Source organism: Fringilla coelebs, assembly GCF_963513975.1.
Source record: "Fringilla coelebs genome assembly, chromosome: Z".
NCBI classification, from domain to species: domain Eukaryota; kingdom Metazoa; phylum Chordata; class Aves; order Passeriformes; family Fringillidae; genus Fringilla; species Fringilla coelebs.
This window is the reverse complement of record NC_140031.1, coordinates 2,697,823-2,725,218: the sequence shown is the minus strand read 5'-3', so window position 1 is coordinate 2,725,218 and position 27,396 is coordinate 2,697,823. Positions and strand designations below refer to the sequence as shown.

The window sequence follows — 27,396 nt, the reverse complement described above, 5'->3', positions numbered from 1 at the left end:
AGATGCTGTTTCTTTGCTTTCTGTATTTTAACAAAGTAGCTTGTCATATCAAAATCCAAGGAAGTTCTGTCTACATGATTGCAATTGTCCGTGATGCTTTCTTCTGTGAGCTGGGTGGCGTGTTGGCTTCGCCAGCACTGCTCCAAAGTGATGGTTACGGGAGTCGGCGCCTTCTGCTGTTCTTTGGCGCGTAACAACGCCGGAGAGGTGCTGAGAGGTGCAAAACGTTGACTCTCCTCCCATTGCCAAAGCATCTCTTGATAAGGGTACAGAAGAAAACTCGATTCTCACAAGACACTGCTGAGACCACGAGCCCCTGGGCGCGGGAGGGGAAGGCAGGGTGGAGGTGGGGCTGCCACTTTTGGGGGCCGTGTCCTGCCCCAAAGCGCGCGCGCCCGCGCCCACGCGGGCTTGTGTGCATGTTTCAGGCCATATCCACACGGAGTAATCAGTGGCTGTTAAAATGAAACTTAATGACATTAACACTCAGAATTAAGAGGTAATACCCAAAGGAGTGAGCTGTTGTGATCCATGCTCCCCCTAAAAAAAAAAAAAAAAAGATCTCAGCACGCCAACTGCAGGGATCAGGAGGGAAACTCTCGGGAAAACTGACATTCATAACCAAAACGTGTAGTTGTCTTTTTGTTTCTTTTTTTTTTTTCTTTCATACTAAGGGAGAAAGGAGCTGCAGGGAAGCAGCAGGGGAATTAGAAACATAATCTATTGAAAATGCTGGTGTGGTGGGAATGATTTCTGTCTCCCCTGAGCATATATTTCACTGGAGAGAAATGCTCTCCCAAGTAGATTCAGTCATAAACTCTCATCTGAGAAACTGCAAGATTCTCATGAGCTGTAACTGGAAAACACCAGCCTCAGAGGCACACAGAGATTTCCTTTTTTCCCCAGTGAGAGAGGAGAGAGAAGAAGGGAAGCCCCACATGAGGGTGCAGGAGCCTCTCTCATTGTGTGCCAAAGCAGGCGGGAGGGAGTGGAAGGGGACAAACGGTGACATATAGGGAAGATGTATAAGGCTGTGAGGGTGGGGAGGCCCTGGCACAGGTTGCCCAGAGAACCCTGGAAGTGCTTAAGGCCAGGCAGGATGGTGGCTGGAGGGACCTGGTCTAGTGGAAGGTGTCCCTGCCCACGTTAGGGGGTTTGGAATAAGATGAGCTTTGAGGTCCCTCCCAACTCAAGTCATTCCATGACTTTATGACACATTTGCCACCCAGCACAAGTGACGGCTTCTTGGGGAATGTGGTGGTCCCAGCCCTGATGTCCATGGGTCAGGGAGTGGCCCATGGATACCTATGGGTCCTGCTCCACCAGCATTGAAGCAGCATTACAAATAATACTAATACCACGACAAGCAAAGGTTTTGGTGGCAAAATACTCTGCGCAGGTTTGGTCTGCCCAGGTGTGACCTGCGGGGGAGAAGCAGGGAGAGCAACAGGGGGATTGATACCCCCAATGGGTGGGGAGGGAATGAGGAACACTTCTGGACCGTGTGTTTTCTTTTAAAGCCTATGGAAAAGTGTTACTATTTGCCTAAGAAACAAGCACAGTTTTTAAAAAAAAAAAAAATTGATCAAAGTGAAAAAAAAAAACCAAAACCAAACAAACAAAAAACAAACAAACCTTTGATGAAGAAAAGCACCAAACTCCCATGGTCTCGTGTGAGTGACTGATCCCAAGGTGCGTGAGAATTTACAGTGTCTGGAGTTGTATCAGTGTGTCAGGTTCCTTTGCGTTTAAATAATTTGTACAAGTAGGTTGCGAGTTAGGATGGGTTTAAAAACAAAACAAACATCAACAACAACAACAACAAATCTAGAAACAAAACATCAATAGTTTACAGGGTTTTGTGAGTTTAAATGCCTTATATTTAACAATCATAATTTATGACTAACTTGTAGATATTGTGGGTTCTAATTTAATTATTTTTATAGTTGTTTTTTTGCATTTTTAATTATAATTTATTTATTTAGAAATTACTACTAATTTTTTTTATTACTCCTATTACCTCATTTTTGCATTGTTTCTGGGAATGGAATGCTTTGCATGCATCGGTACTTAAAATAAAATTAAACAGGGGATGTGGGGGGTAATGCTTATCTTGTCAAAAACAGAAAAAAAAAAAAGAAAAAAATCAGGGTGTGTGATTACAAACTGTATTTCTGTGGTGCTGTTACCTTGGATACATTCCATAAAAATGCAAACCTTTGATTCTGTATGCTGTGACATAGTGGAAAACTGCAATATAGTGACTGTGTTTAGCACATATATATGAATATTATTTGCACTCATAATCAAACTCTGGTGATCCTTTCACTTGTGTCCTTGCACATTGAAGGCGGTTAACGACGCTCTGCATAAGCCAAAACATTTTGGTTGTTTCTTGGTACTGCCCTGTCCCTGATGCCTCTGGTGATGCTGCTGCTGCTGCTGCTGCTTGTGTGACCCTGCAATAACACCCAGCAGGCCCCCACTGCAAGGGGCAATGCATGCCTTTAGTGCAAGACTCTGCAAATTGTCTCAAAAGCCCAGGAAGGAAGCCCAGGTGTGGTGGCTCTGTAATTTTTGGCGTCTGTCAGTGCTTGGTTTGGCTCTTTTCACCCTCTGTGAGTGCACCCAGCTGGGGTGAAGGAGGCAATGGGGTGAGCCTAAGCTTGGAGGCAACAGAACTGAGGGACTCAATGCCATTTTTAGGGGTTGACTTCTTTACTCAGAGGCTAAGAAGGCCCTGGCACAGGTTTCCCGGAGAAGCGTGGCTGTCCTATACCTGGAAGTGTCCAAGGCCAGATTGGATGGGGCTTGGAGCAACTTGGGATAGTGGAAGGTGTCCCTGCCCATGGCAGGGGGTGGGATGAGATGAGCTTTAGGGTCCCTTCCAGCCCAAACAATTCTGTGATCCTGTGACACCACGTCTAGCTGAGAGTGGTTGGGATGGACACGGGATCCATTTGCCATCTCCTTGCAACGCCTGCCATGGGCACTGGCTGTAACCCGGCTCTGACACATGCATGGGGCAGAAACTCTTAACACTGATCTTGACCAGTTGGCTTCATCCCTCCTGTACAGGAGGGAGCGTCAATTTGGAATTTTTTAATCCAGTGTAGAGCTGGGACCTGCCCCAGAGCCCTTCTGCCCCCAAGAAGGGGGTCAGACCCAAAATGGCATGGCCAAGCATCCCCATCCTGCTGTGGCTGCGCCACTCTTGCAATGCATTGCCCTTTCCCCAAAGGCTCCTGAGTATCACGAGTTCCAGCTTTGCCAGAAGGTTAGAGAACCTTTGATAACATTTCAAGCTTTAAGCCATAACCATGCTCGGTCAGTGCAGACATTTAGCCGTGTACAGGCAGAAGTGGGGTTTGATGCATGTGCTCAGCCAGTAGTCATCCTCCCCACAAAAAGGCTTTGGATGAAATTCTCAGTTGGGTTAGAAAGGCACAAAATCACAGTACCTTAATTCTTTTCTCTCTGTCCCTTCAGGGTGCTGCGCTGCTTTGTTGACTTTGCCTTACCCCAGGTTTTAAACCTGTCTGTGTTTTTTACCTTGCTGCTCTGTAACACTCCTCCCCTGTAGCCTGGAGCTGTGATTTTGAGCTGTGTGGGGACTGGGGGGTTGGTTGTCCTCCCCCCCAAAGTCACTGTAAGAGGGATAAGCAAAATAAGGAGCGAGTAAACAAAACCCTGTCTCCTTTAATGACCCGGGCAGGTGAAAGGATCACCCACATTTTTGTATTCCTACTGCTGTTCTGTTGTGCTGTGCAACATTTTGCTACATAGACTATTTTATAGAAGAAAGCTAGAAAAATATTTATTATTAATATTAAAGCAATAGTGCATTGAAGAAATGGAAAGACATTAGAAATTGTGTAAATGCTTAGATTCACTTTTGGTGGACTTTTTGTACTTTATTTATAACTAATAAAACAAACCGCATTGCTAACTATAAACCTGTGCCACGCAGAAGCCACCTACCAGGGCGGTCGCTTGGTCTTTATTTACTGCTCATTTCTGGTTTCTTTGGGTTGGAATCAATTCTCCTTCCACTGCTTGTGTCTTTGATGTGCAGGAGAAGTTCTGCTGGGGTATAAAATGCTCTGCCCATCTGGTTTGCAGAGGCTGCTGGTGGCTGGGCCCTGTGGCAGAGGTGAGGTGAGGCTTTCCACACCGGGCACAGTGCTGTGTCTGATGCCCTGTGGTACCAGTTTGGTCATCAGGTACCAAAATGCTTTCTAGAATTTCAGAAAATTGCCTGTTAAAGAGAGATTTCTCCTCTAAACACTATCACACAGCGCCTGTAAGGTATTTCTAGCAAGTCCGGCAGAGATACCAACAGATTCTCCCACCCTCTTTCCTGGTGGAGAGGGATTTCCTTCTGTCTGGATCTCTAGTTTAATAACTAAGGAAGGAGAAAATTACTGGAAGAAAAAAAAAATCCCAAACCCTTCAAACTAATCCAGGTACATTTGAGGGTGTTTTCAGTCCTTTTTGCTACCCATTGGAGAATCCAATGGGTCACACCCCCAATTTTGCATCCTGCAAAATCCATTCTGTAGGTCCTCCCGTGCTTTTATTTCCTTCCACAACAAATGGTGCCAGTCTCTGCTCCAGCCCACTCTTGATTCAGCTGCTCCTCCTGAAAAGCTGAGGCCAGTGCCCAGCTTTGACTGTGTGATTAGACTTAAATAAGCCTTGGAGAGAAGTGGCTGCTGATCACAGAGATTTGGTTCCCGTAGCTGAAGGGAATTGCCGGCTCCTCCAGCCTCCATCAAAAGCTGCATAAGGGATGAACCGTGTTCACGCCACACGAAGCTCTTGGTACAGGAAGCTTTTAGAAACTCAGAAAACAGAAAACAGGTTAAAAGCGACCTGCTGGTCCAGCTGGGGAAAATCTCAGTTTCTCGCTGAGATCCTGCTGATGTCCTCCAAAAGGGCGACGCTGCTGAGAGAGGTGCTGCAGATGGCAATCGGGTTTGTTGCGGAGCTGGAGCAGCAAAGGAGCTGCCACAATCTGATAACAGCCCTGCTGAGCACAGAGCCTGCCTGGGGAGGGAGAGGGGCTCTGCCCATCACGGCACAGCAGCACGGACCAAAATGCAACATCTTTATTCACCGCCAGCATCTGCTTTCACTGCAGCTGCCCAGGGTCGGGAAGTTGAGCCCTTATCCATCATTATCCAGTGTTTCGTGGTGTCTAAATCTGCAACTGGCCCACAGGTTGCAGCTCAGAGCTGTACAACCCCATTAATAAATTTATTTTTTTCTCTTTTTTATTATTATTAAAAAAAATTTTCATTTTAGCTCTTTTCTAGAGCTCTTTTAGAATTGGCCTCTAGACATAAGGAAGGAGCAAGGAAGACTGTAAGATATTTTCTACATATGGAATATAAGATACTTCACATCTCTCAGTCATTCCCCCTTCACAAGCCTAGGGTTCACATAGACATATGATGCCACCAAAAATGCTTCACAACAATTTTAAAGAGATTTGCAAATAATTTTCTGTGTCCTGCACCAAGAGGCAACTGGTCTTTCAGCATGAAACACTGCTAAGTACTCCTTGTTTATGCTTGTTTTCACTGGCAGCACCCAAGTGCTTTAGTAAACCTAAATTTGGTAAACACAGAACTTCATCAGAGTCCCAAAATGGTGGAGAACACAAATACAATGGAACAGCCAGGTTTTGAAGACTCACACTGAGTGCTACCAATCTTGTACTTTGCTCTTGCTTCTTACTTACATTGTTGTTTTAGGATGAAGGAATGTGCATTAAAATGGAATTAGGAAATAAAGTGAAAAAAAAAGAAGGCAGAGGTTGGTGGTGAGAGCAAGAGCTTTGTATCCGCTCAACATATCAGCTTTGGGCTGCTTGGCCTCCACAGGAAAAGACTGACTAAGCCCTGCAAAAGGCACAGGACTAGGAAAATTTTGGCTTTTCTTCTCCCTAGATCTCCACTTGTCTAAGAAAGTGTTGAATCTAGCAGCCTAACGCAAATCCAGCGGCTGGAAAAACTCCACTCTTGCCTTATTACTTCTGTAATAGCAGCTGTTGCAGCAACAGAGGGATTCCCCAGAGTCAGGGTGCAGCTGAGCTTGGCACTAAGGAGGGGCTTGTTTGAAGTCTTCAGCGGAAAAAAGCAGAGTTCTTTCATGCTTCGCCAAGGTTGCCTTCCTGGAGTCGATGTGGGTGCTGACCCTCCATCAGCAAACTCTCCTTGGCCCTTTGCAGGGCAGCTTTGCCTGGAGCTGTTGTGCTGAATAAGCCTGCCCAGGGATGGCAGGTGGCCTTGATGACCCCAGGTACCTACAAACTCATCTCCCACCTGCACAGTGGTTTGGTCATCCTGAAGATATTAATTCCTGCTTCAGATGTGCCTCAACCCATGTTTCTAGCCACTTGCCCCCTGTGATTCCTCACACGCAAGGTAAGAATTTGTCTTTCCTCCTTGCCCCAGGAAGGGATGGTGTGTGGGTCAGGAGCTGCCTCACTGCTCCCCTGGGCTGGAATCATAGAAGAATCATGGAATCATAGAATCATCATGGGCTCACAGAATGGTTTGGGCTGGAAGGGACCTCAAAGATTCTGTTCCCCCCCTGCCATGGGCAGGGACACCTTCCACTAGAACAGGTTGCTCCCAACCCCATCCAGCCTGGCCATGGAAGCAAGTACCAGTGCAGTGAGCTTGCCCAGGGGGTGGCAGGGGTTAAATTGATGCTCTAAAACCAGCTTTCCCCCCGCCCTGTACCAAGCAGAGGGTGACTGGAGCCAGCTGGAAATGCTGGGACTGCAGGGACAAACTCCTATTTCACAGCAGCACTCATTTGTCTGAAAAGGGGCCAAACTTCTTGACAGGAGAGGTTTTTTTCCACAGTGCTGGTTAAACTTGGGTGGGAGGGAGTGGGGGAAGACCAAAAGCCTGACCCTTATTTTGCTTCAAACACCCACTGGGAACTGCAAGGACACTGTGCAAGACCAGCAAACCCAGACGCACCAGACTCCACTCATGGGACCCCCTGGGTACCCAGGGAGTCTGTATTCCATCCCAGTAGGATCCCAGGGATGCAATCAGACCCTAGCAATCACCTCCAGCCCTCCTCAGGGCGGTTCTGCTCCTCCTGTGAGCTCCCAGCTCCTTGCTAAGGGCCAGGCACACCCGCCTGCCGTGAGGAGAGAGAGCACAGCCAGCAAAGGCTGCTATTATTATTATTCCTCTCAGTGAGTAGATGATCCCTGATGAGGTTGATTACTGGGCTCATTTAAGCAACTTGCTCTGCTCCAGAACCATCAGTTACCATAAAGGTTTCTAAAATGAATTAGTCTGGGCTATTATTTGTGAGCTGTCACAGACAGCCATGATATAAAGTCATGTCTCATTGGTGGTGCCTGCTGTGGGAAACAGAAATCCAGAACTTCCCTGGAAGGGCTTTAGTGGGTTAGGAGCTTTCAAATACCTCTGGGCAATCAACAGCATTTCTAATATGCTTCTGACTCCTGTCTCAGCATCACCAGGCTTTGCTGGGTCTCCTTTGCCCATGAGGAGTGAGGGACTGAGCAGTGGGACGGTCCTGCCTCGTGGCCTGGCACAGCCAGGCACGGTGCCAGCAGAAGCATCATCCTCAACCCAGAACTGCTGGGGTGGGTGGGCTTAGCGGGTTGAGCCCACTCTTTACCCCTTTCATCCCTGTTCTTGCAAAGTTCTTGCTTAAAACCAGCTTCTGGGAGAGGGAGTGTCCTCTCCAGGCTAGGCCAGGAGGAAGGTCCTCATGGCTCAAACACCTCCCTTTTTCCTCCTAAGGATGTGTCCTGCTGCTTTGCATCCTACAGAGAGACAGGGCTCCAGGAGCAATGATTTATGAACATATTTTCTTGTTGGTACCTGTAGAGGTGTGAGTGCCTGGGAAGAGCTCATTGACAGGAGCACTGGCCCTTACTGCCTCTGGGAAATCCCTTCTCAGACACAGAAAAAGACAAAACAGAATCCTTATTAAAGGAAAAAAAAAGTTTAAATGAATGGCAGTTGCTCTGAAACAGAGCTGGTATTCAGGCCATGTAGGGTATGATTATCCTGAGTCAGCTTTGAATATAGTTAGCACAGCTTCCTTGCTGTGGAATTGATTATCTGGCAGGTCTTTTGCACTGGCAGCTGTAACCATAGATCTCAGCTCTTGGCAGAGTTGTAGGAATTCAGCCAGGGAGCAAAGTCTGCCCTGGAGGGGGAAAATGCTCCCAGGGTGGAAAACATCACCCAGATCCCACTGCTTGAGACCTGGCTGGGTGGGTGCAGATGCTCCCCAAATTCCCCATGGAACATCCTACTGTGCCTGCTGTTTTTTGATGTGGTGCCCTCTGGAGATGTCCATATGTGTGTATGGATGTGCAGAGCTTGCAGCTGTCAGAAGTGGGAAAAAAATGGGATCTCTAAGCTCAATTTTCTTAAATAAAAGAGTTTCAATTCTCTTAACCTCTATGCTTATCTAAAAGTGGAGCATATCAGTAGAGTAGGTCGGTAGGTATTCTCAGCTCTGTCAAGGCATAGCACTGAAAGGACAAACCTCTGAGCTGGTAAAGGACAGTTTATATCTATGCTGGTTGTAGCTTTTAATCATAAGTAAGGAATAAATACATTTATTTAATTAACAGTTTTATGTGCACTTTTAAAAAAAAAGCAACATTACTTTTACAAAATGTTAACCCAGGAAGAATGTCTTGCTACTAAAAATCAATACAAAAGGCAGTGTATTAAAAAGTAAAAGGCAATATAAAACAATATAATGAGAAAAAAAAATACACATACTGAAGGGATCAAAACCCTCCTCAGTACCTAGGAAAAAGATCCCTACAGATCAACCCATCCCCCCGGTTTTCATCCAGCCACTTCCCGCAGGGAAATATGGTGGTGACGCCAGTGGCCGAGTTGGTGATCTCCACCCGCTCCACCAGCCAGCCCGGAGCCAGCCCGCTGTTGTCGTGCTCAATCCGCACCTTCTTCAGCTCCCCCATGTCCAGCGTTTCCAGGTAAAACCTGTTGGTCTTGCCCCGCTCGAAGAGGTTCCTGAACTTCTGCCGCAGCGCGCGCCGCCCCGAGTCGCCGTTCAGGCCGTAGATGGTGATGAACACGTTGGCGTCGGTGCCCGCGCCCTTCTCGAAGCCCGTCACCACGATGGTCTCGTATTTCACTGGCACCAGGCTCCGGGCTTTGCTGGCAAAGCTCTCGGTGACCTTGGCACACTCGAAGACTTTGTAGTCTCGCCGCTTGTAGTGCAGAGGGATTTTCGCGTTGCACCTGAAGAAGTACCTGCCGCGGGGAGTGAGAGGGAGGTTAGCGCACGGGCGGCCGCTTTGTGGGGCAAACGTGAGAGAATTGAGGGATTGTTTGTGTTGGGAAAGTCTCCTAGGAGCATTGAGTCAAAGTGCTACCCCACCCCAGCACTGCCCCGTGATCCCAAAGTGCCACATCCACATGGCTTTTAAACCCCTCCAGGGATGGGGATTCCACTGCTGCCCTGGGCAGCTCTGCCAGGGCGGGGAGCTCCTTGGATGAAGAAATTTTCTGGAATAGCCAGTCCGTCCTTCCCTTGGCACATTTTGAGACTGTTCCCTCTCCTCCAGTCCCTGTTCCCTGGAGCACAGCCCGACCCCCCGGCTGTCCCCTCCTGTCAGGAGCTGTGCAGAGCCACAAGGGCCCCCCTGAGCCTCCTTTTCTCCAGGCTCAGCCCCTTCCCAGCTCCCTCAGCCTCTCCTGGGGCTCCAGCCCCTTCCCAGCTCTGTTCCCTGCCCTGGACACGCTCCAGCCCCTCAGGGTCTCTCTTGTCCTGAGGGCCCAGAGCTGTCCCCAGCACTGGAGGTGCCTCAGCAGTGCCGGCACAGGGACAGGCACTGCCCAGCTGTGCCACGTTGTTGGTACAAACATGGAGCCAGCAAGTTAGGGAGTGTGATTCTACTAAATTGCCCCACATTAATGCTGTTTTCAGCATTTTCCCCTCTATGTACCAGAACTTGAATATTTTTCTAGAAGGAGAGACATGCTGGAACTTTGCAGCTGGAAAAATCTGACCTCTTCCCACACATGGGAAGGATCTGTGGGGCTCTTGTCACCTCTTCAGCCCGTGCAATGGCATGGCCAGTTCCAGACCCACCAAGGCAGGACAAGCAGTGAGACCCAGAGCTAAAGCAGGAAAAAGGCATTAAAAAAAAGGACCAGGAAAGATGGAGGTTTAAATCTCCCTGTCCTTTCTAGATCACCTGTTTCATCCTTAGCAGGGAACAAAAAAGGTGGGAACAGGGGAATGATAGGTACCAGATGCCAACAGCCCCTGTCCCTGCAGTGCTGCCTCTGGGGATGTGCAGGGAACACCGAGCACATCCATAAATTGCCTCGAAGCTGGCACTCAGCCAGGGGCTGGAGCACTCTGCTGTTAAGGATGTATTTCATTTCCAGTGATGCAGATCAGTTCCAAATGAGGTTCTCCCTCTTCCCCCACCTTCACTGAAGTGCAGCAGGTCTTCCTGAATGGAGTGTGGCTGGATTGCAGTGCGTGTGTAAAACACAAGCACCTGGAGGAAGGGTCACTGTGAATCCAGCTGTATGGTGTTTCTTAAGCACTTCCTATACTCTTGGCATTGTCTGTGGGCAAAGTGAAGCACTTATTCCCTGGAAAGAAGCTTTATAGATGAGAAATTCCAGGGGGATTTGTGTCATTCAACAGAAATTTTAGGCTCAGGGACAGAAAAACTGCATGAGAGTGGGATGGAGAGGATGCCCAGTGCTGTAGATTGATTTCCTCAGCTGTGTAATATCTCATGGTCTGGAAGTAAAAGGGTGCATGCCAAAATTACTTTTATAGCCCTGAAATATGCAAGGAAAATCTTTAAATACTATCTTTTTACTTACTAAGAAAGGAAAAATCCTGGTATAATTCAAAACTATTGCTGCAACAATCTGGTAACTCTTTAAATTTGGTCTGGGTAGGTTTTTTGATATTTGGGATGGGTAATACCATAAGTGAGAACTTGTTCTCATGGTGAATGCTCTCCAGTTGCTTGTGTGCATGGCAAACATCACTGTGAAGTGCTATGTCTGCAGGGCTGGAGCCCTGCTCCAGTGTAAGGACAGACTGCAGGCTTTACCCACACCTTCTGGCTGGCCTTTTTAATTTAAAACAATCTCTAAAAAGTGTGATTTTACAAGAAAACCTTTGGCCCCTTCACAACACACTGCCCCAGCAGTTTCAGCATGCTCCCAATGAGTTCAGTGCATGGATCTGATTGCACAGCTGGACTTAGAGGGTTCCAGGCTTTTCCCCACCAGGAGAAAAGAGCATGTTTTAGTATGCAATTGACTGAGTTTTCATTCAGCAAATATTATTAAGGCTCTTCAGTTGGCTGATTAATTTGCTAGGAGAGACTCTCAGCTTCTAAAAAAACCCTTCTACTTCAAGGATTTCTTCTTAAACACTCAATTGTCTCAGCTGGAACAAACTCCTCGTAGTTAAATTCTTTAGCAGCAATGGAAATGTCGTGGAAAAGAGAAGAAATCCACAATAAAGTCGTGGACTGTTTTACTGGAGTGCAGTTTGCTCTGCAAGTGGGTGATCTCCTCTGTTCCTGCACGGTCCCTATGGAATCTGCTCCCCTTCCAAAGTTGGGACTCAGATCAAAGTGTGCATGACCTGACCGTGCTCAGGGCTCTTCAGGCACGGTTGAGCTGCAGGACTGTAACCTTTCCAGTCATGTGTGGCCTTTTGGACCAGACCAGGAGGATCTCTCATCCAAACTGGTCGGAATCAGAGGCTCAGCCTTTGTCTTATTCTAGTTTCCAGGAAATCTTCCACAAGACTTAAAGACCAGTCTGTGCAGAGTATCCTACACCTGAATTTTAGCCACTCTGGTTATTTTCCGTAATGTGAGACATCAATTCATCCTGGCTGTGAGATTCACCCCAGCCAACTTGTTTAGAAAGTCAGCTGCACATGCAAATACCCTCTCTAACAACTCAGAAATTGCACAGGCAAGGACCTTCTGGACCTGACACACCAAGCTACATAACAGAAAACAAGACCTTCTGTTATTTCCTGGGCCTGAAATGCTTCAGGAGGATGCGTGCAGAGCTGCTCACCTCCCCCGTGTCCTCCCAGGGCAGCTCCTTGCGGATGAGAAGGCACTTACTTGTTGCAAAGCTCCATCTCTGTCACAATAATCTCCTGGACATGCCAGAAGACATCAGCTTTTGCAGATGACTTCTTCCCATCTTTTGGGCAGTGACCAACGCAGATGGCTGCAATATCACCGACGTTCTTTGAAGAAAACTGGAATGTGTCGGTTGCTCCCCTGCAGGAAACAGGGAGCAGTTTCAGCATCTTGAAGGCTGCCAGTGACTTGCCTCATATGGACATTAAGTAATTTGCACATGGCTATGGAAGATAGAAGATAAGCCAAATTTACAGTCATTTGATTTAACCTACAATCATTCAACACAAAGTATAATTTCCATATTTAAATTTAGTATTTTCTCTGATTAGGGGTGGCACTTTAAATTGTTGCCACTAGGACTTTCTAGGATAAACTTGAGCTGTTCCACATACAAAATCAATTTGCCTCATTATAGATAAAGCTAAAGAATGACTAATTTCCCCTCCAGCACTTATTCATTCATTCTTGACAGATACTGTATCTGTTACACATCTACCCACCATAGCAGTTTTAAATTTGCTAGTTGAGCCACCCTTCCTGAAGCTCGAGTTGGAAATAGCTCAGAGGAACAATCAAATCACAGAATCTCAGAATGGTTTCGGTTGGAAAGGACCCTAAAGATCATCTAATTCCAAACCCCTGCCATGGGCAGGCCTGATAGGTTTGAGACAAAGTGTTGACTGGATTCCTGTTGTGTTCCTTGAGTATCTGTTGGGTTTATTTCCTTGGACTGGCCCTTGGTCCCTCCAAGGACAGACTGTGCCTAGTGAAGAGGGGTGTCTAAGTCCCCCACAGGCTCCATCAGCTCAGGAAGGTCCTCCTGTTCTTTCATATTTCATGTGTTGTCTCAGTCAGTCATATTGTGCTCCACATAAGCCAGAATTTCACCTTCCTTCTCCAGGAAAAACCTTTCCTCCCTGCAAAGCAGCAGAACATCAGCAGTGCCCGTGACTTTGGCGAGGTCCTCATCTCCAAAGGGGGTGCCCTCTCCTTAAACAAGCAGAAAACCCTGCTCACACCTGGAGCCCTTTGGGCCATGTGGGAGAAGGAATATGCCCCCTGTTCCCTGGATGTGCCTCCAGCAGGAGGCTGATTCCTGGCTTTCCTCTCACGACAGTGATCTCACAGCCTTTCCCCCCAGATCCATCTGCAAAGTCAAATCTGAGCAGCTCTGACAACATCTAGCCTCCAACTATTATTACTTTCTCTCTGATTCCCACTCCCAGCGAGATGCTGTAAAAGGAACTAAATCCACCTCCAGCTTCCTTCTGCTCCTCCCAGCTCAAAATCCACACAGCCTCCCTGGAGGCTTGCCAGGAGCCTCTGTATGTAGGGAGACAAAAGGACACACACACACATACACACACACACTCACACACACACACACATGCGCAACATCCGCATTTCCTTTGGCCAAATGCCTTTTTCTCGCTGTTCTAAAACCTACTCTGTGGCTGCCCAGCAGAAGCCCATTTGATATCTTCCCTGCAATCCAAGTGGGAAGCCATCAGGCTTTTTGGAAGGGGGGTGAGAAGCAGCATGGCACAAACACAGCTCCCTATGGCAAGAAGAAGAGGTGGCATTTGTGGAGGAAACACAACGGGTGGGGAGTTCCTCTGGCCCTCCAACCTTCTTACTACCTTTCAAACCTCCTTTTCTTGGAAGAGTTTTCCATGAGGAATTCCTTTGAGCGGCCCATCTTCCCTTCCAGGATGATCCAGATGTTTTCCTTTGTATCTGCATCCTCTCTGTCGCTGGTTACTGTGACGATCTCATAGGCTTCAAAGCACAATTAAAACACACGTTAAACAGAAAAGGGAGAGCAGATGGCCTGCAAGATCTCTTCATTTGGCTGTCACTTTGCCTAAAAACCCCTTTCCTAATATTTATCACAGCCCACAAGACAGCAAGCATTTGCAAAATAAGGGTGGAAACACACTGAAATCTGTGGGACTTTTGACTTCTAAGTGGTTTGGGATAGAATACATGAAAAATAGGAGTCCTGTTCAATTGGGTAGCAAGAATAGATGGAGTTATTCTTAGAATCATAGAATATTCTGTGTTGGAGGGATCCACAAGGATGACTGAGGTCCTTCTTGAACAAGCTGTGTCCAGCTCCACGCTGTGCTAAGCATTTAATCTGAAACACAGCCTGAATTCTCCATATTTTCTTTTATTTCTTTTTTTTTTTTCCCCTTAAATTTGTGCCACTGTTCCTAGCAGAGTGAGGGTGTCCTTGCACCCAACAGGATGTGCTCAGATGCTGTGGTGGCCTTTAAGTACCCAGAACGACCCTCACAAGGCTGATTTCTTTTCAGGGGCAGAGCACAATCACGGTGAAGTAATGTGATTATTGTCTCCCCAGGGTTCTCCTGAAGAAGGGCAGTGGTGCAGTAGCTCTTGAGATGGAGTCTGCATATCTCAGTGTGGTTAAGAAACTCTTGTTGGCTGAGTCACCCCCACATCAGACAGCAGTGTAATTGCCTTGGCCCCAGTGGGATTACCCAGAGCAGATCCAGGGCCATGGGCTGTTAAGCTCAGCTGTTGTGTTCAGCTGGGACACTTAAGCTCATAGCCCAGAACCAGCTAAGGAGGAAGCTGGAGCAACGTTACTTACCAAGCTTTAAGGACTGAACTTATTTTCCACCTCAAAGGCTCAAGCACTTTGCTTCTAATGAGATCATTTCCATGTGTTCTCATGGCTTACTGATGGACTGAACCACTGCAGATGGGCCCCTCTTTGCTTTCAACCCAGAATGAGATCTTTTTCTTCCCCACAAATCCTGTTTCATTTCTTTCTTATCCCAGAACTGCACTACTGAGCTGAAGTGTCCAGAAATAACCCCCAAAGCCCGCATGGGAGCCTCCAGCTTGCAGGAGATGTTCTGTGACCTCTGAGATCCCTCAGGAAAAGGCACAGGAGCACTCCAAACTCACCAGTCCGTTCCTTCAGTTCCAGGATGTCATTATTGGCACAGGCCAGCTCCCTGATGAGCTGCCCATCATCTTCACCTTTAGCCAGCCAGCGATCGCACTGGAACCGAAACGTCTTGTCCATGGCAGAGTCCATCACATCAATATATTCCAGGTGCCAGCCTGGGGCAATTCCTGGTAAAACAGCAGAAATAAAAAAGGTCTGAATGTCTGCATATGGGAGGAGAGGTACCTTTCCTTGGTTATTGCTATAAATCATGGAATCGAGTAAGGGTTCAGGCTGGAAGGGACCTTTGAAGGTCAGCTCTCCTGCCATGGCCATGGACACCTTCCACTATCCCAGGTTGCTCCAAGCCCCATCCAGCCTGGCCTTGGGCACTGCCGGGCATGGGGCAGCCACAGCTGTGCCAAAGCCTCCCCACCCTCATTGTAAAACACTTTTTCCTTTATGTATCTAATCTAAATTGACTTTCTTCTAGTTTTCAACCACCACCACTGCCCTATTGCAGCAGGCCCTGCTAAAACATTTGTCCCCCTCTTTTTTGTAAGCATTAAGGTAGGGGCTCTCTCCTCTTTGAAGTCAGAATGTAAAGCACAACTTCCTCCTTTGGCCCTCCAGCCAGAACATGCAAAGAAACTTCCCATCCTTGCCAAGGAACGAGGGCAAATTAATGAGTGCAGAGGCTGGAGGAAAGTGATGGATGTTCCAGCATGGATGACCAAATCCCTTTACATTTCCCTTGGGGCCTTCTGAGGAGCCACAGCACCTTTTTAGCTTGCTACTTTGTTTGCTAGGTTTGTTTTTTTCCCCATTGGAAAAGCAACTTGAAGATGACGAAAACAACATTTGAGAATGTTTTCCTGATTTCTTTGTTAAAATCACAGGAACACTTGTTGACCTCAGTGGGGACGGGAGGTTCTGACAGTTCTACTTTCAAGTCCTGCTATTAGTCAGACAAAAAATGCTATGTTCATGATGAGACATATCTGCTCGCTTATTATGTACATCCTGGAGAGATTAAACAGCTCTTGGTCTTCCAGGAATTCACTGCCGTGTGCCTATTTCCTACGTTTGCAAAAATTAATCCTCATCATCTCTGAATAGAAAATGATGGCACATTTTTTGAGTTATGTCAACAAGTTGCCCTTCTCCTGTGGACTGTGAGCCTCCACACCACATGCTGGCAGTTCTTTACCAGCCTCACAGCCATTGCTGTTTTGTGCTTTGTCTTCCTGAACCTTCTCTGAGTTAGGAAATTAAACTGTGTGCTCTGCAGCACAGACCTCAACCAACACCACCATTCACCCCTTAAATTTCAGGGGCACAGAACTGCAAAGTCATTGTGCCTGGAAGGGTCATCTGTCGAGCATCTTGCTTAGGGCAAACTCAGCTAAAGCAGGCTCCTCAGGGCCAGGTCTGGCCAGGTTTTTAATATCTTCAAGAATGGAGATTCCACAATCTCTCTGGGTGGCCTGTGCCAGAGTCTGATTACCCATGCAGAGAAAAAAAAGCTTTATTTTCTCATTTTAAATAGAATTTCTTCTATTTCAGTTTGAGCCTATTCCTTCTTGTGCTGCCACTGGACACTGGTGAGAAGGGTCTGGTTCCATCTGCTTTGATTTTACAGGTTGCCCAGAGCAGCTGTGGCTGCCCCTGGATCCCTGGAAGCGTCCAAGGCCAGGCTGGACAGGGCTTGGAGCAACCTGGGGTAGTGGAAGGTGTCCCTGCCCATGGCAGGGAGTTGGAACACAACTGTCTTTAAGGTCTCTTCCATCCCAAACCATTCTGTGATTCCACAATTCTGTGAAGTTTTCCAGGTCTCCCACTGTGATTGAAGTGGAGCAACTTGCTCTTTGGGGCTGTTTTGGAAATTTATTCTGCACATGTTGGCAGTGTCAGCTGTTAATCTTTTGGTAGGATCTTTTCCATTTAAGTTCAATGAACATCTCTGCAGGATATTCAGGAGGCTGCTCTGCTTCCATCTACATGGTGACAACAGCATGAAAGAAGGAAAACATGCCTTCCTTCTGCAGTGAGAGATGTCAGTGCCTGCAGACCAGGATGGAATAAGTTGTTGATCAGCCTGGCTGCCAGCAGCAAACAGGATGATGGGGTCAGGGTCAGGGCTAAGCAGCAGTACCAGAAAGGAGACTGGGTGAGATGCACGTGCCCTCCTCCCTCTCCTTCAGCCTGGTGCCAGCAGCCACACTCGCCAAGAAGCTGCAACAAATTCCTGCTCTTTTATCAGAGGCAGGGATGGGACAGACCTGACTTTCCTGCAGATGTTGGAGCTGAGGACAAAGGCAGCTCCTCCCCACAAAAATGCCTTTATCAGCTCTGGGCTATTTAAGGAGCAAGTGCTGAGCTCTGTCAGGGATCAGGGCTGAAAAGCAAATGCCAACAGGGTGTCCCTTACAGCACAGGGGTATATAAATTAAGGAGCTGGATAGACAGTCCTAGAAAAATGGTACAACTTCCCCTAAACATCCTCCTGTCTGCTTTGAAGAAAAAACATTTCTGTCTCACTAGAATTTGCCTTCTCTCATTTTCGTTCCTGATTGTTAGTGGCTTAAATTAGATTATGAGACCTGTATTTGGATCCCTAAATTCTTTTCATTTCTAGGAGAAATAGCTCGCCCAGGTGAAAGCTGTACTGGATATGTCCATAGCAGCATATCTCCCCACCTGTCCATGTCCCATGGTGCCAGGAGTGGTGTCACATCAAGGGTTTCATTGCCACAGCATTAAACACCATTTAAAAGCTGATGTGGAAATGGAAGGGTTAGTTCATGTCTGAAAAATGCATCCTGCTCTACTAGAAAAGGTATTGTTTTTCTTTTGTTTCAGACTGGGAAAGTATTTATAAAATTCCTCTTTGCATTAGTATGAAAAAGAAAATGGAAAGGCCAGTGATGCACAGAGTTTAAATCTGAGACTTTCTCTCTGCTGGGCTGGCTCTGTGTGCTGGGCATCACGTCAGCAGACGGAGAACAAGCCATGTTTGCAGAACTACTTTCCAGGTAATGAAATCCTGGTTTCAGGCTATCATCCCATTTACCCCTTGTGCTCCTCTGTGACTTTTGCAATGGGCTCAGAGACTCTTCAGCACCTAAGCAAAGATAGGAAAGGAAACTCCCACCCCAGAGTCACCAAATCCACAGCCCAAGCTGGGTTATAGAGCAGCATAAGCAAAAGAGGAAGGGAAGCCAGAAAGGTGATGTGAATTTAGGAGTGTGAAAGGACTTTCCCAATTCCTGACCACTGCTCACACAGCCTGGCTGCAAGGAGAAACTGAAGGATCTCTGCAGCAATGGCCCATCAGCATTTCCCCTGGACACTGTCCCTGATTCTGATCCACAGAGCCAGAGCTGCTCCATCACTCAGTTTTGGATGATTGCAGAGAAAACCAGAGCAGACCTGCCTGTGTCCTGTTGGCACCTCAAACAACAGTACCAGGAAAACAAGTGCTCAGGAAAACATCAGCTGCAAAAATTTCTGCTGTGGGCCCAGCACAAACCAGGACCACTGCATTTGCCTCCATTAATGCTTTGGGGCAGAAGGGAAGAAATAGCACACATCTGAGTAGTTCCTGCCCAATTATTCATCCCTTGGTCTTTAAAATAATTTGGCGAGCACTGTGCCTTTGTGAAAGGTCCCCTACCACCAAAACAAGTGTTCAACATTTGTAACAAAAGGTATTTCACCCCAGGCCTCATTTTGCTGCCATTGAAATCCCCAGCAACAAACCTGCCTTGATAAAACCCATGGCAGTGCCACATAGGCTCCTTAATGGTCTGCAGCTGGAAGTGACATTTTCAATAGCATGCAAAACATTTCAAATGTAATTAGAGGAAGAGAAGAGCTTTGGGGAAAAAAGAATCACTTTGCTTGCTTGACTCTGTATAATTTAGTGTGATCTAGGGAAATGTGTTCTGTTCCCCAAATGTCCTTATCCAAAAGAGCAGTTATTTATCTCATTCATCCTCTTTCCTAAAAGGATCCAAGCTGGCCACTGGGGGATTCTGGGCAGGGACCACCTGAAAGACCCTCACAGGACCTTCTTTCCTTTTCCCCAGGTGATGCTGGGAGTCTCTGCTTTCCTGACATTGGACAGGTTGGATTGTAAGCTCCTTGCCGCCCATTTCTGCAGTGATTAGCACAATTGAGCCTGACTGTAGAAGCGCAGATGAAACACAGATAATGACATTACTGCTTCATTTAACTAAAACCCCAGCCTGCAGCACCAGAAGCTTCTTTTGCCTCTCTCAGGGACAGCCATGACTTGCCTGTACTCACCCCTAGAATATTAAGCCATTCTGACACCTGCAGAAACATGGGAGAATGGGAGAAAAAAATGGGGTGAAACAAGGGTGGTGGGTTCAGTGCTCAGCAGGCACCTGGTCCCTGACCCTGCTTTAGTGAATATTGACTATTCCTGGCAAATAAAGACCTGGTGGGATCAAATCTGTGGCTGTCAGAGCCACATCCATGCTTGGATACACGCATGTCCATGGAAGTCTCCACTTTTTCCAGCCATATTCATTGACTATCTTCTCTATCCCTTAACTTTCTGTAGCAATATCTCTTCTGGTTTGGTTTTGGAAGCAGCTGATGTCTGATCAAGGATAATAGTAGTCATTACTGGTGCTTATGTTTCCACAGGAGTAAAAAATCCCTCCTGCTAGGGACATTGACTGCTCAAGGGCCAGTGAAGAATTGCTGCTGCCAAGCCATTCACAGCCACCAGCCAGCACTCCTCAGCCCCCTAACTGCATTTTTAAATTTATTTATTTATTTTTAAAAATTTCCACGTTTTCTGACACACAAAGTAACGACCACAGCACAGACAGCTCATCAGCCTGGCATCCTCTGACATTTTTTGTCCCCTGCCTGGTGAGGTGAGCATTCATCCCTAAACCCCACCTCGTGAGGCATCACCCAGAAAGTGGTGGGAGTTTTGATAGCAGCTTCAAATCGCTAGAAATGGAGCATTAATTGTGAGGTGTTAAAATCATAGCATCTAGCTGTGCACCAGTACGTCTCAAAACACTCTAGGAAGGTGAATAATTTTTATCCCTAATTTGCATAATTGAAAACGAGGTACAGGGATGCGATTTACGCAAGGTCATTCAGCAAGCCAGTGGCAGAATAAAAATAGATCCATTTTGTACATCTCTCCTTTAGGCTCATGTTGGTTCACACCACAACATTTCTCATCAGGGCAGACAGGCAGTGCAAAAAACCCTCTCACAATCTTTGAGAAAGCAGAAGATTAACACTTGGGATGGTTTTAGAAAGTAGGTGCCCTGCGCCCCCTCTCCTCTGTTGTCTCTGCAACTTGTTCGGAGTTCAGGATTTGACTCAGGTCAAACCCACCCATAAATTACCCTCAGACACACCCCACTCCTCCAGCCCTCACATCTTACAGATGAACTACTCCTGTGCAAAAACACTTATCAACTCAGACTGGAGATGGAACAATTTCTCAGATTATGTTCTTGTGATTGAAGGAAATTTGGTATTTTATAGAGGGATACTTGAAGCAAAAGCTTTTAACAAGGATGCAGGATAATTTGTCCCCAAGAGGAGCAAAGGAGGCCTGTAGAAAAGAGAAGCTTTTACAGAAATGATAATTCTAAGGCTACATCTGTCCTTTTGGGCTCCTTCTGAAAGGGTCTGCAATTCACAAGATTGGAAAGGAATGAATGCACAAGGTCAGCACCAAAGTCTTTGTGTTCTCTGTGGGTCTGCTATTTGAATTCCTTACACCTTTTTTCTGCTTCATGTCACTTCTGGACTGTGATACCTTGGCAGTATCTCTTGGTTAAGCTGTGACACCTGTAGCTCACCTTTCGCAGAATCCTGGAATGCTTTGGGATGGGTAGGAGATTAAAACTCGTCCCATTCCACCCCTGCCATGGGCAGGGACACCTTCCACCATCTAAGGCTGGGCCTCATAATCCTCACAGGGTGGAATCCTTATCTTTGTGACGACATCCTTGGGTGACAAAACCTGCCCTTGAAGAGAGAGGAAGGTGCAAGGCATACGAGAGGGGGCTCTGTGGGTCAGTGCTGGGATATCCCAGGGTGCTGAGGCCAGATTTGGACAATTTGAAGGACTAATCAGCCATGGCACTGTTGCTGGCATGCTGCAAGTCTGCAGATTGCACCCCAACTCGAGCCCAGTCTGAGTTCTGGAGGTGTTCCATGCCTGCGGAAGGATGTGCAGGAGTTGGGGTTGCCTTCCTCTGTACTGAGCCACCAACAAAGCAGAGAGTGTGATGGACTCTCCTCTCCTTGGGCAGTTTTACACATCTATTTCTCGTCCTCTCACTTTTTATTTAAAGCAGAAACTCTTCAACAAATCTGCCCTGAGGATCAGCAGAGTTTATGAGGCGACAGTCCAGAGCTGAGAGGGAAGGCTTAGAAAAAGCCTTCTCGGGCCTGATAGCTGAGTAAATCCTTACAAAGGGCTAAAAAAGGACAGTTCTTAAGGTTTTTTTTTTTAAATAATTTATGGCCTACAAGTGCCCCAAAGGCTTGGAATCATGTCCATGAATTGCAGAACCAGACCTCCGGAATGGCCGTGTGCTGCGAGTTCAAGGCCTGGGCAATTTAACATCTGAGTCAAGACACTGCTCCTGGAAAAGGTAGCTCCTTCAGGGAAAGGAAAGGAAAACCAAGGGTATATAAACTGTTTTGTCTTGAGTACAACTCAAAAAGGCAATAAGATACTTTCTCTTTTGGGAGAGCCACCCAAAAGGAGTCGCTGGGGCAGCTGGGCTATTTAAAACTCTGCTAGACAATGTCAGAGCAGTTGGTGAATTGATGGGAAGGCAAAGAAGAAGCTTGGCTCCATAACCTTGGTATTTACTTTTGTCTTTGCCCCTACAACCCAGAAAAGTCTGGTTTATCCATTGTTAGACTCTTCCTGGCTCTCCGTGGTCGATGGCAACTGAGATAATCAAGAATCTGAAGGTAACTACTTTAGACAGACTGCTTATCACCTGGGTTCAAATCTACTCAGGCAGATGAGGGAGCTAAGTCCAGATTTCCCATCCATGCTTCCTTGTTCCATGGAGAAAAAGGCAGCAGCCATCCAAAAACAAACAAACAAACACCCCAAACCCCACCACATTAAAAAGGAGGGAAACCAGCCTTTTTCTAGGTAAACAGTTCTGTTACTGAGATACTGAGAAACTTTCAGTCATTCTTCCAGAGTGGTGATTTAGTCCTTATAGTAGACTAAAAAAAAAAAAAAAAATTAAAAAAAAAAAATTGAGGCCTATATTTAGAAAGCCAGCATTTCTACAGACCTACAGATACTGATCTTGCATAAATGTAGAAGTAAATGAACTGAGATATGAGAAAATACATAGTCCCTATCTGAGATCAGGAGATGGGGAGTCTGAAAGTGATTAAATTTGCTCAGGGAGTCTAAATATATTAGGTTGAACGTCAGTATCTCAAAGTAAACAGGGGCAAGATAAAAAGACATGGAGCAAAATTAAAACTAAATTTCATTCATATCACTTTGCTGTTACCAGAGTCTCACTGGTGAGCTCTAAACATCTAAAAAAAAAATCAGGAACAAGTTCCTTGAAATTGCAGTTGGGAAGTCTTTAAACTGCCTGTTTTCAAATGAGCAACAACTTCCTCCCTAATCATTTTTACTGAAGTTAGAGAAATTAGATGGGGGCTTCATTCCTCCTTTATGTCTCATGCAGAGATGTCACTCAGCAGTTTTTGTGGGGAAAATGGCATTTAAAAGCGTTAAAGTGGGACCATAAAACTGGTGTGCTTTTCCAGAGGATGAAAACATGGTGTTTGCAATTTAAAGACCTCCTGAAAGGCTTGCCATGGCAATTACTGTCTCTTCAACTCTGAACACCCCGCTGCAGTCAAATTTCAGTGAAAGGATAAACAAAAGTGGGATGAGAACTGGGAGCAAAGCCACAGCAGCGAGGCTGCACCAAGGGAGGAGGATGCTGAGCTGTGGTGCATGGCACACTGAGCACAATGGGCAAGGCACTTAAATGTATTTTATCCTGAAATACTGGCAGGCAGCTGGCATCTTGATATGGCAGGGAAAAGGAAGCCTTTGGATGGTTGGTATTTCCCCTGACTAACCCTGATGGGGCACCTAATGTGGTGTCATTGGACCCAAATATCACCACAAGGACCTGGAGCTGCTGGAGCCAGTGCAGAGGAGGGCACGGAGATGCTGCCAGGGCTGGAGCCCCTGTGCTCTGGAGCCAGCCTGGCACAGCTGGGGCTGCTCACCTGCACAAGAGAAGGCTCCAGGGACACCTCAGAGCCCCTGCCAGGGCCTCAAGGGGCTCCAGGAGAGCTGCACAGGGACTGGGCACAAGGCAGGGAGGGACAGCAGCCAGGGAATGGCTTCCCAGGGCCAGAGGGCAGGGACAGATGGGATATTGGGAATGAGGAATTGCTGGCTGGGAGGGTGGGCAGGCCCTGGCCCAGGGTGCCCAGAGCAGCTGTGGCTGCCCCTGGATCCCTGGCAGTGTCCAAGACCAGGTTGGACAGGGCTTGGAGCAGCCTGGGACAGTGGAAGGTGTCCCTGCCCATGGCAGGGATGGGAATGAGATGGTCTTTAAGGACTCTTCCATCCCAAACCATTCTGTGATTCTGTGATTGGGACTGATAATTTAGAAGATCAGGAGAAGAACACCAAGCATGCTCCACGTATTCAGAACTTGAGCAATGGGGTGGCCCAGCGTGAGGCCAAGCCTTCCACAGGCCATTGGTAGAGAGCCATTGAGTCCAAAAAAGCCAGAAAAGAGGTAAAGAAAAAATGATCAACGTCTGAAGCCTCAGAGCAGCAGTAAATACAAACACATTTCTATTTAATACCCAAAGTCCCTCACGCATCTGACAAAAAACATACTTGACCCCTGACCCTACTACTCCTTTAAAAGAAATAGAGCCAGGAATTTCTAGGCAGTGCCACAGCCAATTTATATAAATTATATATAGGGAGCAGGCATATATTCAAAGGACAGCTATATCCTGGATCTCGGCAGTAATAAATGCTCTACCCACCCAACAAACTGTCATGCTGAATTGTGTGAAGTTTTAGATAGGAGATGCCTTTCACATGACTAATGCAAGAACAATGTAGACAACATATGTTATGATTTAAACAACAGTTTTCCTTCTTTCTGTGGGGAAAAGCAAGAACATTTTTGCTGAACAAAACCTGAGCATGGTGTTTATCCAAGGCTTAAATTAACCTTGCTGTCAGACAGGTCTGGTGAGGACTGGTATTTATAAGTGGAAACCAGTGTTGTGAGGAAATAAGGAAAGAGAATATGAGGCTGCCATGTGTATTTATATACATATTTTAGTTTATACACGCAGCTTAGTATTTAGCTGACTTGTGGTGGTTATCTGGGTACAAATTCTTAGCCCAGAGCAAATTTAAACTAATTGAGCCTATTTACTGCTTAGCCTAAGGCTAAACTCTGTTACCTCCCTTTGCCACCAAGCAGCTGCACACAGCCAGCAATTACCAACTTGTGTCAGCAGCGTGATCAGTGGCACTGAGAAGGTGAACTGTGATTGTTGTGACTCCTTGTGCAAGAAGGAAAAGGCAGCAAAACCCTCCTGGATTAACAGGATTTGCTCGTCATGCAGCAGGCAGCAGACTCGTGGGACTCACTGCCACAGGGTGTGTGGGTGCCAGCGTCTCCTGGAGGGCCTGGGAAAGACCTTGAATGAGAAAATTCGCTGGAAATTATTTAATGGACAAAAATTATATCCACTTCAGGAAATGCCCTGAGCTATTCATCATGCGGAATGAAGAGGATTGTGAAAGGATTACAGATGCTCGTTCAGCCCGTCCTCTTCCTCAGGCAGCCAGTGATGCTGCTGTTGGAAAGAGCTGCTCAGACCCTTGATCTGATCCAGTTCCACCTTCCTGCATCCCAGTCTGTCCATGTGCCTGAGCCCTAAGGATCAGCTCTGCTTTGGTGTGTTTATTTCATCCTGTTAGCACAGCCAGTCACCAGGGAGCCATGATGCCACTCGGGGAAGAAGTTCTTTTAGCACACATTTTAGCAGGTAATAGGTTTGAAAGCAAATCTGCAGGTCCATGTTGATTTCTTGGTGCTATCAGAAGGATTTCTGAACCACTCTGGGAGCAGCCAAAAAGCCTGTTTATTGAGCTAAAACTCTCATTCAAAGCTCTTTCCATATCTACATCTAAACCGCAGATCTAAGGAATTAGTGTTTTGGCAAAGTAATCAGGTGAAAGCAGCTCCCTTACTGCATTCAGCACCAGCTATATAACATGATATTATGGAGTTTAATCAACTAAATTGTGCTGTCTTATGGGAGTGATAAATATGAGCTCCGAGCTTGCAGTGTCTGGGAATAAACAATCATGTTATGTGGCTGTATCTCCCATATTTCACCGCAGACAGAGGCTACCATTAGATGTGTTTTTTTCTCCCTCTCAAAGACTTTCCAATGGGAAAGTCTAATCCAGAGATAGCATCTTTTATTGCTGGAGCATGACATGCAGCCTTCCCCATCTGCCACAACTTGGAGTAGTTGAGAGGATGGTGGCCAGGTCACATCAATACTGGCATGAAACCCGTCCCAGCCATAAACCAGCTGCCTCAGAACAACCAGGTAATGACCAGGTGGTCCCTTTGCCATTTCTCCCCAGATTGTGATAAATATTGCTGCCAAACAGCTTTGCTAATAGTGGCTCAGGTGTGAGCCTGTGAGAGCTGTGGAGCTTCACCTTGGCCACCAGTGAGCAAGCCCTTGCTAATGCAGCATCATCTCCTTTGCACGAAGACGGGGTGGGATGGAATGCCAGCGCAGCAGTGTTAGTGATGCATTTGTTACAAGATACCACTTGGTGCCTGAATGACCACACAGATGATGATGGCAGTCCTACTGAGCTCTGCTCTGCTGTTTGTGACACCAGCCGGGGTGTCCAGCAGCAGGGAAGTGTCACAACCTCTCTCAGCAGCACGCTGTGTGCTCACTGGCTGAAGCAATGATCTTAATAAAGCCAGACACAGATCTTCATTTCTTTCTTCTGAGGCTCACTGTTTTATGCCAGGCTGCATTTCCCCGTGTGTCAGTGTCAGGCTGAGAACATTAAATTGCTCTGGGAGCACCGTGCTGGCTTGTGTGGGAGGTATGGATGGAGTCAGTGTGTTGGGACAGCAGGCTGGGTGGCTTTGCTCTGGGGGAGGCATCCAAGTGCTGCAGAGGTGGCTGTAAGCTCAGACTGAAGCTGGGGACCTGCTGCAGCAGATGCTGCCAGAGAGGGTCACCCTGAAGGGGTGTGTCTAGACAGGGGTGCTGGGACACCAGCTCCTTGGGTCTGGGAAAAATCCTGGCAAAAATTAAAATTAAAAAATCGATATCTGGGTAAAATTACCCAGGTAATTTTCCCAGCCTGAAGCAGAGCTGGGGACTCTGCCTTCAGCCTGCCTCGTGTCTGTGTGTTTCCTCCCGAACTCTCCCACTGCCCCGTCACTGCCCTGACCTTTGTTGTCATGCCAGATCCGCACTTTGCAGAGGTCTCCCAGGCTCAGCATTTCAGAGAAGCTGAATTCATCCATCTGGTTCCTCTCAAACTTGTTAGACTTGTTGGACTCCTTCAGAGGCAGGGTGCCACTGTCCCCATACTCCCCAAAGAGGATCAAGGACACGTTGGCGTCGGTGCCTGCTCCTGGAAGGAGAGAGCAGAGAAAAATGCCGTGGGTTACCCTGCCACCTCGGGCTGACTCCCAGCCCCAGCTGCATGGGGAGGCAGCAAAGGCAGGCTGGAAGAGGTGTGTTCATGTTTCTGTGGGCACTGCCAAGACATTTCATTGGATTTGTGCAGGATCCTGCAGGGAGAACAGCCAGCTCTTCCAGTCCATCCCACAAATACTGCTGGATGCTGTGCCCTGGCATTTGAGGTGTGGTGACTGTGGTGGTGGCAGTGCAGTGGGAAGCAGAAATTTCTGTTCCTGATGGAGGACTGCCCATCACAACACTCTGCAGGGGATGTCAGGGTACTAACTCCCATTATTCTAAGGTAGCTGGGGAAGTGAAGTGACTTACCTAGCAGAATCCAGCAATCTGCTGAGGAGTGTTAAAGAACATACTTGAAAACTTTTCTAGCCACAGAGTAGTGTCTTGGGCTTCCCACTGAAGCACAGCCCCTTTTCAACGCTCAGTCATTCCCTCCTGCAGCCACACAACCTTCTCCAAGCAATTGTGGCACTCAGGATCC

At 47.1% G+C, this 27,396-nt stretch overlaps 1 protein-coding gene across 1 annotated transcript in view; it reads right to left on the bottom strand.

Annotated features, from left to right (window-relative positions):
* Positions 1–8,821: 8,821 nt before the first annotated feature.
* LOXHD1 (lipoxygenase homology PLAT domains 1) overlaps positions 8,822–27,396 on the bottom strand; it is a gene marked incomplete at both ends in the record, with an annotated part of 147,378 nt that continues 128,803 nt past the window's right edge. Inside the window, 5 exons of the mRNA XM_084225643.1 lie at positions 8,822–9,302; positions 12,173–12,334; positions 13,837–13,975; positions 15,134–15,304; positions 26,662–26,847. Of these exons, the coding sequence (XP_084081769.1) occupies positions 8,822–9,302; positions 12,173–12,334; positions 13,837–13,975; positions 15,134–15,304; positions 26,662–26,847 (1,139 nt within the window). The remainder of the gene's footprint in view (positions 9,303–12,172; positions 12,335–13,836; positions 13,976–15,133; positions 15,305–26,661; positions 26,848–27,396) is intronic.